General features: G+C 33.2%; 1 protein-coding gene across 1 annotated transcript in view; it reads right to left on the bottom strand.

The window, feature by feature from the left end:
- Tbc1d32 (TBC1 domain family member 32) overlaps positions 1 to 14,665 on the bottom strand; it is a 178,816-nt gene that overhangs the window by 127,760 nt on the left and 36,391 nt on the right. The window contains exons 12-14 of the mRNA XM_027953067.2: positions 11,004 to 11,094; positions 7,085 to 7,225; positions 4,746 to 4,838 (exon numbers count right to left, since the gene is read on the bottom strand). Coding sequence (XP_027808868.2) covers positions 4,746 to 4,838; positions 7,085 to 7,225; positions 11,004 to 11,094 — 325 coding nt within the window. The remainder of the gene's footprint in view (positions 1 to 4,745; positions 4,839 to 7,084; positions 7,226 to 11,003; positions 11,095 to 14,665) is intronic.

The following is a 14,665-nucleotide window of genomic DNA, read 5'->3' as shown; positions in this document are numbered from 1 at the left end:
TAATTTCTTGAATCTTATCAGATTACAATGAAATGAAACAAGAAACCAATAGCAAGAAAAACTATAGAAATTATACAAACACATAGAGATTGAATAATACTCTTCTGAAGAGTGGGTTATTGAAAATATTAGAGGGAAATTTTGATAATTCCTAGAATCAAATCAAAATAAAAACACAATATACTAGAATCGGTGAAATACAGTGAAAGCTGGGAGAGAAGTTTATAGTAATGAGTACTTATATTAAAAGAATAGAGAGAGCTAAAATTAAAAACTTGATACATCTCAAGGTCTTAGATAAATAAGAACAAACCAAACCCCAAATCAGTAGAGGAAAAAATAATAAAGATCAGAGCAGAAATACAACAAATAGAGATTTTAAAAACAATGCAAAAGATCAATGAAACAATGAGTTGAGTCTTTGAAAGATAAACAAATCTTTAGATAGATTATCCCAGAGAGAGAGAGAGAAAGGTAAATAAAATTAGAGTTGAAAAAAGAAACATTACAACAGATACCGCTGAAATTCAGAGTCACTAGGAATATTTTGAAAAACTGCATACCAATAAGTTGAAAAAAAACTAGAAAAAACATAAATTTCAAGACAAATATGACCTATCAAAATGAACTAAGAACATATTAGAATAAACTAAATAGAACAATAAGTAAAAAGATTAAAATAATAAGACAAAGTATCCAAACAAATAAAAGTAAAGGACCAGACTAATTCCCTGCTACAGTTTACAGAACATTAAAGAAGAACTAATATCAATGTTCCTCAAACTATTCCATAAAAAATGAAAGAGAAGGAACCATCCCAAACTCATTCTACAAACCAATATTACCTGACAAGGGCACACACACACAAAAAACTATAGGCCAATATTCCTGGTAAACATAAATGCAAAAATTATCAGTAAAATATTAAGTAGATAAAATTCAACAGCACATTAAAAAGATAATATACATGGTCAAGTTGTTTTCATTCCAGGGATGAAAAGATGGTTCATCACATGCAAATCAGTAAAAGAAATAGCACATAAAGAGAGTCAAGAATAAAGAAAAAAATCACAAAAGTACCTCAATACATACAGAAATAGCTTTTAATAAAACTTAATATCCTTCATGAATAAACTACGTATAGAAGGATCATATCTCAACATAATAAAGGTTACATATGACAAACCCACAGCCTACATCATGCTGAATGGGGAACTACTGAAAGCATTCCCTCTAAGATCAGAAATAAGATACCACTTCATTCAATATACTACTTGAAATTTTAGCCAAAGCAATTAGGCAACAGAAAGCAGTAAAAGGGATACAAAAAGGAAAGAATAAAATCAAATTATCCCAGTTTACTGATATGATTCTAAACTTAGAAAACCACAAATATTCCCCCAAGAAACTCTTGGAACTAATAAATCCAATGAAACAGTTAGACACGAAATTAACACACACACACACACACACAAATAGCTTTTCTGTATGCCAACAATGAACTCACTGAGAAAGATGTCAGGAATAACAACCCCATTCACAATAGCAAAAAAACAAAAACAAAGACAAAACAAAACCCTAGAAATTAACGTAATCAAAAGGAGGTAAAAGACCTCTACAATGAAAATTATAGAACACTGAAGAAACAAACTGAAAAAGACACTAGAAAGTATAAAGATCACCCATATTCATGGATTGGAACAATGGGAGAATTAATATTATTAAAATGGACTTACTACCCAAAGCAATCTACAGAATCAATAAAATAATCATCAGAATACCACTTTCTTAACAGAACTAGAAAAAAGTCCTAAAATTCATATAAAATTACAAAAGATCCCAAATAGACAAAGTAGTCCTGTGAAAAATGGACACCATTGAAGATATCATGATACCTGATTTCATTATATACCACAGACTCATAGTAATAAAAAGAATATGGTATTGGTATAAAAATGAACATATAAAATAATGGAACAAAACAGAGGCCCCAGCCATAAATTCATGTATCTCCAGCCAATTAATCTTGACATACGTGCCAAAAACACAAACTGGAAAAAGAAAAATAGCCTCTTCCACAAGTGGTGGGGAACTGGAGATCCATATGTAGAACAGTAAAACTAAATGTCCTGTCTCTCATAATATACAAAATTCAATTCAAAATGGATCAAATACTATAAGAGGACCTGAAATTCTGAAACTATTAGAATAAAACATAGAGGAAACATTTCAAGATACTGACATAGGCACTGATTCCTGAATTGAACTCCATTGATTTAGAAAACAAAAACAAGAATTGAAAAATTAGATTACATAAAATTTGTAACAAAGGAAACAACCAACTGAGTGGAACACAATTTACAGAATGGGAAAAAATCTTTAACACTATTCATATAACACAAGATTAATAACTAGAATATAGAAAGAATTCAAAAAAAATACTGAAGAATAAGTAATCCCCCCAAAAAATTGGCCAAATGAAGCTCAGCATGGTGGTAGACACCTGTAATCCCAGTGGCTCAGGAGCATAAGGCAGGAGGATCCCAAGTTCAAGGCCAGTCTCAGCAATTTAGCAAACTCTAAGCAACTTAGCGAGACTGTGTTTCAAAATAAAAAATAAAAAAAATTAGGGATGTGGCTCAGTGATAAAGTGCCCCTGGGTTTAATCACTGGGACCAAAAAAAAAAAAAGCCATATAAACCAAATAGAGAGTTTTCAAAAAAAATAATAAATAAAATATATATATATATATAATATACACATATACATATATACATATTATACACACACAAATGGCAAACACATAAATTTTAAAATGCTCAATATCTTTAGCCATCAAGTATCTTTAGCAAATCGAACCTACATTGAAATTCCACCTAATCCCAGTCAGAAGGGCTATTATAAAAAGTAACAAATGCTGGCAAGGATGAGAAAGGAAAAAGAATGCTTGCTTATGAACTGTTGGTAAGAATGTAAATTAATACAGTCATTATGGAGAACTGTATATAGGTTCTTCAAAAGCTAAATACAGAATATATCCAAAGCAAATTAATCAGCATATAAAAGCATTACCTATATACCCATTTTTATTTTGGCACTGTTCACAAAAGCTAAGAAATGGAATCATTCTAGGATCCCATGGAAGAATGAATAAAGAAAATACAGTATGTGTATTGGTCAGCTTTGTGTCACTGTGACCAAAATACCTGACAAGAACAAAGGCCCTTTAATAAGCACACAAAGAAAAATTAACTTCTTTAATAAGACCCCTACAGTGCAAGAATTAAAATTTAAAAAAATCAATAAATGGGATGAACTCAAACTAAAAATTTCTTCTCAGCAAAAGAAACAAACTATGAGGTGAATAGAGAGCCTACATCTTGGGAGCAAATCTTTACCCCTCACACATCAGATAGAGCACTAACCTCTAGGGTATATAAAGAACTCAAAAAACTAACACCAAAAAAACAAATAACCCAATCAATAAATGGGCCAAGGACCTGATCAGACACTTCTCAGAATTCTGAGGATATACAATCAATTAACAAATATATGAAAAAATGTTCATCATCTCTAGCAATTAGAGAAGTGCAAATCAAAACTACTCTTAAGTTATCTTCTCACTCCAGTCACAATGGCAGCTACTATGCATACAAACAACAATAAGTGTTGGCAAGGATGTGGGGAAAAAGGTACACTCATACATTGCTGGTAGGACTGCAAATCGGTGCAGCCAATATGGAAAGCAGTTTAGAGATTCCTTGGAAATCTGGGAATGGAACCACCATTTGACCCAGCTATCCCTCTCCTGGGTCTATACTCAAAGGACTTAAACACAGTATACTACAGGGACACAGTCACATCAATGTTTATAGCAGCACAATTCACGATAGCTAAACTGTGGAACCAACTTAGATGCCCTTCAGTAGATGAATGGATAAAAAAAAAATGTGGCCTATATACACAATGGAATATTACTCAGTGATAAAAGAGAATAAAATCATGGTATTTGCAGGTAAATGGATGGTATTGAAGAAGATAATGCTAAGTGAAGTTAGCCAATCCAAAAAACCCAAATGCCGAATGTTTTCTCTGATATAAAGAGGCTAATTCATAGTTGGGTAAGGAGGGGCAGCATGAGAGGAATAGACTAAGTCTAGATAGGGCAAAGGGACGGGATGGGTAGGGAATGGGAAAAGGGTTAGCAAGGATGGTAGAATGTGATGGACATCATTATCCAAAGTACATATATGAAGACACGAATTGGTATGAACATATTTTTTATACAATCAGAGATATGAAAAATTGTGCTGCATATGTACTTTTTCTTTAATCTTCAATAAAAAAGGACCCTGAAAAGATTGTGAAGTTTGGATGTGAGCTAAAACATGTAAGCTGATCAAAACATTCTGGGAAAGATAAAAGACAGAAAATATCAAAAACAAAACAAATTAGTACCTATCAATCAAGCTTGATCTCATTTCTTGAGAACATCTTCCTTTTAATAAAGAATATTAAAATCCTCAGGAAAATTGATCCTAAATTAAGAAGTTAGTAGATTAGAAATATCTTAGAACATCAATGAACAAAATTAAATTTCATGGTTTATTTCAGAACCAATGTAATTTCTTCTTAATAATGCTATATCTTAATGAAATCTATTGACCAAACTACACCAGGCACTCAAAACATTCTGGCAATACCTAAATATTTTTAGATGCTTTTTATTACTCAAGCCAAATTACCTGAATGTGGAGATGATGTCATCTTTGGACAACTTGGTGAATAATAGATAAGTTGGGTAAATAGAACCAGCAGATCTGTAAGAGATACTGAATCTTCACAAAGAAATAGAAAAAGAAAGAAATTAATCCCTATTATATGCTAACAACTTAGAACAATTTAACTAATGGCTCATCAATCTATGACTGAGTTTTTATAGAAAACACGATCCAGTCAGGAAGGCAGAAGCTATAATCAAAAACACATGACTCCAGAACAAATTAGACATAGTATATTAAAAGACGGCAAGGCAAACAATACGATGTGGGCTATGTGGAGGGACAGGGGATTTTTTTTTTTTTTTAGCTAATCACTTAGTATAAACTTCTAATTAAAAGATTCATAAATCTGATTATTGCTATTTGTATTTATTCAATTAGGAGCAAAACTAAAGAAAAAGCTAAGTGAATCTTCCAGTCTCACTTGCTCTGAGTTACTTACCTTTAGTTGACTTTAAAATTCATTAATTTTGAAAATCACACAATTGAGCAATGCACTATTAAGTCTCCCATTAGCTCTGATAGATAACACATCTTATATGAGAGTTATGGTAATGGTTGTCCAGGTTATTTTTCATGGACTTGAAGGCTGCTTTTGTCAAAAGCACTGACTCTTCACTTGAGCCTGTGCAGACATCTGATCAGTGACTAAAAACAGAGTGAAAAAGCTAGACATCTTGGACTTCATGTCATTTCTGTCTCTTTTGCTACCTTAATCTTTAAGTCAAAATGTTTCTGCTCAGCTCTGCACATAAACATGTTATTCGCTTAATGAATGTTTGTCAAAAATAGTACAGATTCATTTACCTAAAACTTCCCTAAGCTCTAACCTCCCCCTTTTAGGCTTCTGAAACCAGGCTAAGAACTACATATTCTCAAGATTCACAGGGGCATCATGACTACTGCAAAATCAACAGATCACCAACAACCAGGTTTCACAACACCCTGCTCCAGACCACCAGAGAGATGCCTAGAAGTCTAGAATATACTCCATAACACAGGTCAGCAAAATGTAGTCCTTATGATCTGATTTTGTAATGCTCACAAGCTAAGAATGGATTTTCATTTTTAAAATGTGTTTGAGGTTCCTCAAAACCATGCTCAGATTCAGTGATTTACTAGCAAGACTCGCATGTTTCAACATACAGTCATACAGTTATGTTTTGTTACATCAAAAGCACACAAAGAAAAATCCAAGGGAAATGGGGAATGTGGTGAAATCCAGAGAAAACCAGGCACAAGCTTCTAAGTATTCTCTCCCACAGAGTGACACAGAATACATTTAATTCTTCCAGGAGTGAATTTTAAAAACATATGTAAAATAATGGCTATCAGGAAAAGTCATTATAAATCCCAAAGGTTTTACTGAAGGTTGAAGATTCAGGCACCTATTGCCTAGCACATACCAAATTTTTAAATTCATAAAAGGAAATTAAGTGTTTAGTGTAAAACACATTGTAAGCAGATTAGACACTGTGATCAGTCTACAGCTTAGGTATCTCTCAGTGCTGGGAATAAAAGAATTCTAGACACCAACCAAGGACCAACCTTGCACAAGCCCTTTCTAGGAATAGCAGCCTCCAGATTGTGATGCTACATTTTTTTTTTTTTTTTTTTGGTACATTCAGGTGCACACACAGAGAAAGACATTATGTGGCCCAGTGTGGCTAAAAGAGTTAGTATCTAGCACTTTACAGGAAAAGTTTGACAGCCCCTACTATGTAGTATATTCTTAGATAAGCTTAGGGTTTTAAGGGAAATAAGAATAACTAGCAACATGTGCCAAAGTTTAATAGAGGAAAATTAAGAAGACTTAGGGTAAAAACAATATGATAGTGTATCAAATGGTATTGGGCTTTGCAGTTTATAAAACAATATTCTCAAACAAAAGTTCTCTAAGTATAACATCACTGATACCATTATTCAATTTTCATGATTTAAGAAACCAAAACAACATAAAGTAAGTGATTTGCCCAAAAGATCCTAGATAATGTATAAGACAACCAGAACTTAAACAAGGTCTTCTACTTTTACATCCAGAACTGGATCATCAAGTATGTTGAGAATTTTGAGAGACAGGGGAAAATAATTATTACATTCTAGAATAATATGAAAAACACCTATGCATGTAGGAAGAAGTAGAAACTGAAAATTAAAAGAAAAAATACTTCAATATATATAAAACTAAAAGGTATATAACTAAATACCCTTGAAAAAACATGGGAAAACTCCAAGCTTGAATGAGCCACAGCATATAAATCTTACCATACTTCCACATATTCATTTCTCCTAATCGCACTTACCTTTTTTATCCTTTAGCTTTATGGGAAAGAGTTTTCTGCCTTGTTTATAGATCAATAATCTTCCTAAAATGCACAATGAGTGAATAAAATAAATATATTGTAATTCTTGTCCTGAGTAGTAGACAATTTTCTGTTTGTTCCCTTAAGAGAAGAAACAAAAACATTTTAATGTTTTAATATTTTACAGTACCTGTCTCCATTTTCTTCTAAACACACACAAGATTCTAGTCTATAATGAAGACACTGTTGGTGGAAATTTTAAAAATATTTATTTCCTGGGCTGGAGTTGTGGCTCAGCGGTAGAGCGCTCACCTAGCACGTATGAGGCATTGGGTTCAATCCTCAGCATCACATAAAAATAAATAAAATAAAGGTATTATATCCAACTACAACTAAAAAAAATTTTAATATTTATTTTAATATTTATTTCCTTGTTTGCTAAGGCTCTTTACATAAATCTGAGAAAAAGTAGTCATAAAATCGACAAAACTCAGAAAAATATAATATGCATCAGACCATATATATATATGTAGTATAATATGTATCAGACTATATATATAGAGAGAGTCTGATACATATTATATTTTATATAATATATATAGTATTATATGCATCAGTGCTCATTCTAAAATAAATACCAAAAATTGCCAGAGTTATCATCTGTCATCAAGGACATGCTTTAAAAGTAAGTTAAGGAAGGAAAGAAGTCAATAAAAAATGTTAGTTACTCTTCAGTTTTACTAACTAAAAGTAAATGCAGGTAAAATCTATAAAAAATATTCCAAAATCTAAAAAACTGCCATCTGAAACACTTCTAGTCCCAAGTGTTTCAGGTACACAAAAGATCATACTATAGAGATTTTCTAATATTTATTTGCTATTTACTCATTCACGCATACAGTCAAGATATATCAAATATCTATTTTATACAAGATCCTGCACTTTTCACTAATGATAAAAACCAGAAAGAGACCTGAAACTTAGCTCCCAATTAGACTACAGCAAATAGGGTGGTATCACCAGAGTATGCAGAGGACAAGGGGAAGACATAAGGAGCTTCAAAGGGCAGATCATGAAGACATGGTCATGGAAAGAATCTGGACTTTATTGCAGAGGCCATTAGGATAAAAGTAAAACTCTTTAAGGAGTTAAATACACGTAGTGGAACACTGACTCTACAGCAGTGTAGAAAGCTAATGAAACAAAATCAACGTGTGAAAGAAGCTTTATCAAGAAAATTATACACAAAAACACTAGCAAAAAAATGAAGAGGAGACAAATAAAAGTTTATGTTTAAGAAAATGAAATGTATGTCACAATCAATCCCACCATTACATATAATTATAATGCATCAATAAAAAATATGGAAAAAAAGAAAAATAATATGCCATAGCCAGGATTACACATAGGCAGTGAAAGAAAAAGATGAGAAAACTCAATTTCTAACATAGTATACAGGGTAAATTTCTCCTATGTAAGTAATTCCAATGAGTAAAACAACAGGTCTAAAAAGAGAAGGAACAGTAATTTCAGTACTGTAAATTTTGAAGGGCATAAATAACCTTCAGGTAGTAATATAAAGTAAAAATGAGTGGATCTGAAATTCAGGAAAGGTATGTAGACTCACATATTTCAGTCACTGATACATGTAAATATGTAATACTTGAGGCCATGTACATGAGCTCCCTCAAGAAAACAAATATAGTAAAGTGGAAAAAAGCACAAAGGGAAAACATTTGCCAATACAAACGTGAAGAAAAGAGAAAAGCTCTTCAAGTGAACACACAAAACTTACTATGTACGACAATGAAGGAATACAAGAAAAACATGACACTAAGATGAGGAGGAAAGAATCAACAGAGATACATGCTGTTAAATGAGGACAAGAAAGATTAGAAGCTAACATGGGAAGGCCTTAGAGGAGTAGAAATAGAAGCCTACTTCTATGACTGAAAAGTGAAGAAGAGGCAAAGAAGTGGGACCTGGGGAATCCAGAATACACAGAAAGCTCTTCTTTCAAGGGAAGCAGAAAGGTAAAGCATATGGAGCACAGAACTTGCTCCATTTTTTATTATGGATCACCCATGAGCAGGTTAGACAATGCAGGAAAAAGAACCAAAGAGATACAGAATAACAAAATGGCCTAGTTTCACTAAAAATAAAGCAAAACAAACAAACAAACACAAACACTCCAGGAGGTAACAGAATCAAGAGAATAGATAAAGTGGTCAATCTGAAATAGGACACATCTTGATTACAAGCTAGAGAAAGGAAATACTGATAAAGATATATAAACATTCATTACTATACATAGAAGCAGGACATGTGGGGAGGTCGTATACAAAAAATTCTATTTTCTTAGTGAAATAAGAACCACGGAGTCCTCTTGAAAGAGAATGGGCAATAACAAGAAAAGTGGTTTGCTGAAACTGGCAAATACTTGTAACAGCTGGGACATCAAAGAAAGAAAGATCACCTAAGAGAATTCCAAAGCAACACAAAGAGAGCAACTGGGGTTAGAAAACATATATTTGCACTTTTCAATCCACATAACAAATTCTCTCTGCTCAATTTCCTGAGAACCCCAAAAAATGGAAAGCTGAACTGACCTAAAGTTGGGAAAATGAAGGCAAGAAAAAGCAAAAAATTTGAAAAAGGAAAAAAAATGAATATGGCAAAAGAATACAATGAAATACCACAAGGTCTCCACTAGATAAGAAACAAAGCAAAGTCATGAGAACTAGTAGAGTTGGGGTTAGGGGGGATGCTTGATGTAACTGTTTAATATCAAGAAATTAGAAAAAATCTAAAAATATTTATATGAGATAATACATAAAATTATGCATACTTTTGTTTCTTTTCAAGAATAAATTTCAATTTCTGCACTTTCTCCTCCACTGCAAAACATGAGGTTTTGAAATCCATTAATTATTGGTCTTTGACACTTTCCCATGCTTTGAGTTAAAGAATTTTATTCAGGGATAAACTAAATTATAAGATACTTTCATACTCTCAATAACTTATCATTTATTTCAAAAAACAATAAATGTAACCAACATGAAAGTTCAGTTTCACATGGCAAGTTGTGAACCATAAGCAAAGATCCAGAAAAATTCCAAATAGGTGAAGTTTATTCTTTTATGATAAATAAGATATAAGATTTACTTATATTGATTTAAGTAAATATGAAAGAGGCAACAGAAGTAAAAATAACAAAGGTATATAGGCATTGATGGGCAAAACAATCTAAAAGAAGACTCATTTTACTCAATATCAAAATAAGAGACCAGATAAAAAAAATTAGGGCCAGATTTTAAATTATCTAGGATGTTTTAGCTCAGACTGAATATAAGTAGAAATGAATCACAGGGCAGGATGGGGTATTTGATAATAAAAATTACATTGTAGGGAATTTTTCCTCTAACTAACGTGCTTAAGTATCTGATTAAATGAGTGAGACAATAGCAAAAGAGAAAAAGGGACTACATATCATGGTAGTATGAGAGATTAAAATACTAATGCCTAATATAACTTGAAGAGCTGCATATAGTATGAATCAGTATGACTAAACATTCATTTTAAAGGTAGATATTATTAAAAAGTCACTAAATCTTTTTAATTTCTCAAAATATTTTAAGTCATTGGTAAAAGTGATCTCATTTACCAGACTACTAACAGCTACTAAAAAAATAAGTCATTATAAGGCTATTTCTGAGCCACATCCCTGGCCCTTTTTTATATTTTATTTGGAGACAGGGTCTCTCTTAAGTTGCTGTAGGGCCTTCCTAAGTTGCTGAGGCTGACTTTGAACTTGCGACCCTCCTACCTCTGCCTCCGAGCCACTGGGATTACAGGCGAGTGCACCATGACCAACAAAATTAAACATTTTTAATGTGTGTAATTTAAAAAAAATACGTACCACAATGCTTTGAATGTTCCAAAATTTCATCAGTTTTCATGGTCTCACACAATTCCAAGTACTGAACACACTGCTGAACTGCTGTGGTTATCTAATAAAATAAAATCTCATTAATTTCAGGAACTTGCAGTCTAGAAGTCCAAGTATTTTTATTAAAAAAATATATATATAAAAAAAATAAAATAAAAAAAAATAGGCAAAGCTATAAAAATTCTAGCAGGAAATATTTAGGAAATATGTAGACTACTACCTTTTCAGGTACTACAACTCAGTCTCCCCAGTCACATATTACTATGGCATCAATTTGGGGAGCACTGAAAAGATTTGTGAACAAATATATTATTATCTTAATATTGGTGTCAGTGGACGGAAATAAACATAATCTGACATTTTAGTGAAAGATACAAAAATACTACAGCCATGGCTTTCAAAACTTTCTTACACAGTTCCCTCACATCATAGTCTTTTCTTCCCATCTAGCCAGCAAATATATCGACTGGTTTAAAATTCTGTTTCCATCTCCAATACCACAATTAAAAAAAAAATAAAAAGAAAGAAAGAAAACTGAAAATTTTAAGAACATTGTCATAATTTTTAAAAAATCTACAACCCCTACTGTTCCTAATGATTCTTCTGTAAGTCTCCATTCTAACCCTTCCTCCCATTCTTCACAAGTAGAGCTTTCAAACCCTTCTCCCCTTTCCCAAAATTTACCTACTCCCAATAGATTCCCTCCAATTCTAATTCCCAAACAAAATACAAATCATCAGTGAAAAAGGACTGATAATTATTAGATTTAGTAATAAGGAGATTGTTGGAGACCCTGAATAGGTTAGTTTCATGGAATTTGAAGATTAAATCCAGTTTATAATAAAGAAATAAGAACTGAAAAAGTAGAGGTACCTAGAATGATTTTCATTTTCACGAAAGTTAGCCATGAAGGAAATTTAAAATAGAGCAACAGGTACTATAAGGGTCTTAGAGGCAAAACTAAATTTTTTTTTCCAAGTTGGAAAGATAGGGTCATGCTTAGTGTTCTTGGTAGGGTATCTGACAGAAAAGTTTATCTATATAGGAAATAAAGAAGACAGCTGACAGAAAAATGTACCCAAGAGGGAAAAGAAGTTTGAGTTTGGAGTCAAGTAAAAAGAGGATTAAGGAAAAAAAAAAAAAAAAAATATATATATATATATATATATGTATGTATATAAAAAGACTGTATGAACTGAGGCAAGTTCACAATGATGGTATGCAGTTATCAATGGATTTCCCTATCTAATTCATTTTATTGTGACCTCAGGTCTGTGCACACACACACAAAAAAAGTTAACATGGCAGGACTTCTGTCTTTAGATAGTACTGATTTCAAGGTTAGACTCTGATAGCATCTGGAAAATTGGAGTTTAGAAGTTCCCACTGTTGCAGAAAAAAACTGCCTATGAAGCCCAAGCCAGGCAGATGTGGAAGTCTCTACCCTGGCCTCTAGTGTTCTTGCTTGAGAGGATTCCAGCAAGACCTGAGGCTTATTAAAAGAACAGACTGCTTATTAGACAGATAGGAAAAGGGGGAAACAGGTCATTGGCAAGGGAGAGAATGAGTCTTCTCAGAGTGAGGGATATGTGCCCCCATCCCATGCCCTCCAGTTTGTTTGTTTGTTTTTATCTATTTACTTATTTTTGTGGTGCTGGGGATTGAACCCAGGGCTTTGTGCATGCAAGGAAAGCACTCTACCAACTGAGCTTTATCCCCAGCCCTGCCCTCTAGTTTTATTGGGGGTCTAGGGAAGTTTTCAGACAGTCCCACCAACCTCTTGACTTTTGACTGACAGCATGATTGCACCATATTTCCAAACCACTGTACACAGTAATGGTCTGAGGCAACTATGGATCACTTTGGCCAATGCTGATTGGAACTTATTCTTAAAAATTTTACAGTTAAAGGGAATTATCCTTATCTCCCTGAGTTCTGAAATCTAGTCTCTATAAGGGTCACCAAAGTCCCCCACTTAAGGGTAACTTAGCAGGATGGAGCCTTTCAGACCAGTATTTCTACTTCAAATAATGGGTAGTTTGATGAAGAATGTAATATATGTTGTTAATTTAAGCCAGGCAGGGTTGCTGGTAATTTGTTTTTTAAAAGAAAAACACGTGGCCAGGCACGGTGGCACACGTTTGTAATCCCAGCAGCCCAGGAGGCTGAGACAGGAGGATTGTGCCAGCCTCAGCAACTGTGATGTGCTAAGCAACTCAGTGAGACCATGTCTCTAAATAAAATACAAAATAGGGCTGAGGACAGGGCTCAGTGGTCACAGCCCCTGAGTTCAATCCCCACAAAAAAGCATGTGGAGGCCAGCACAATGGACCCAGTTTATAGAATCATTCCCTTAACCTCATGTTTCCACCATGTACATCTCTCTGTTACCTATCACCATCATTCCAAGAATCAGAGGGCTTTCACTGTACCTAAACTATAAAAAATAATTTTTTTAAAAAAATGTGGTTTATGCTGAATATCTGCATTATTTGTAGTCATGTGAAATATGTGTTAGGCAGAAAGTGCCTATACAGTCAGACCCCAATAAAATAAACTGTTCAATAATCTCTAACAAACTTCCCAATAGATAACATTTTATCCAAGTTGTCACAATTCAATGCTGGAGGACTTAAGCATGTCCTATGTGTTTCCGTGGTAAAACAGTTAGAATCTTACACTTTCATTTCCTCCAGATTTCACCAAATTTACCTCTTCTCTTTGCTGATTTTATGTTGTATCCTTTCACTGTAACAAATGATAGCTGAGAGTACAACTATGTACTGAGTCCTGAGTCCTCCCAGAAAATCATCAAATCTGGGGGTTGTCTCAGAACCACCTCCCATAGCTATATATCTTGTCTAAATCAAATTTCAGGCATCAGAGCCATGTCTTCTGGAGATCTGCATTTCAAACACTATATGACCAAATCTACCAAATCAAAAAAACCATTACTTTACCAGCAATGTTTTCCTTCTACTATGTTACTTACTTCACTTAATGACATTAATCACTTAATTATTTGAGGTCTCACCATCCTCTCTTCAAAAATCAAGACCTCCAAATCCTAATTCTAACAACAGTAATGGATCTATCCATTTTTATCCCATTTCTCAGGGGCATATCCTTAGTTCACAGTTCCATCATCTTTGGTTGACATTACCCACAACCTCTCAACCATTTTTTTGCTTAAACATTTCTCTTCTATAACTTTCAGAGAATAAGAAAAATGGTGCCACCTGAAGCCATTTAAGAACTCATTCCTTTAAGGGTATCTGAACAATTATTCAAATTATTAAAAACAAAAGGTTAAATATTTACACTGAAAATCAAAATGTTTTTCACTAGTTCATGACTGTGCAATGCCATGAAAACAAAGAGTATCTTAATTTCTATAAATAACTGACAGCACATACATAAATTGTTTGATGCCCTAATGCTACCTATTGAAAATGTCAAAAACATACAGATAGAATTACACAAATACAGTGGTCACTAAACATGTGACTATTTAAATTAAAATTAAATAAAACTTAAAATTCAGTGTTTCAGTTATCCTAGATATATTCCAAGTTTTCTATAGTCAAATAAGACTAGTGGCTGAAAAATGTAGATTTTTCCATTGTTGAAGA

This window comes from Marmota flaviventris, chromosome 6 (genome assembly GCF_047511675.1).
Source record: "Marmota flaviventris isolate mMarFla1 chromosome 6, mMarFla1.hap1, whole genome shotgun sequence".
NCBI lineage: Eukaryota > Metazoa > Chordata > Mammalia > Rodentia > Sciuridae > Marmota > Marmota flaviventris.
Note: the sequence above shows the minus strand (reverse complement) of the source record. Positions and strands in the feature narration are given on the sequence as shown.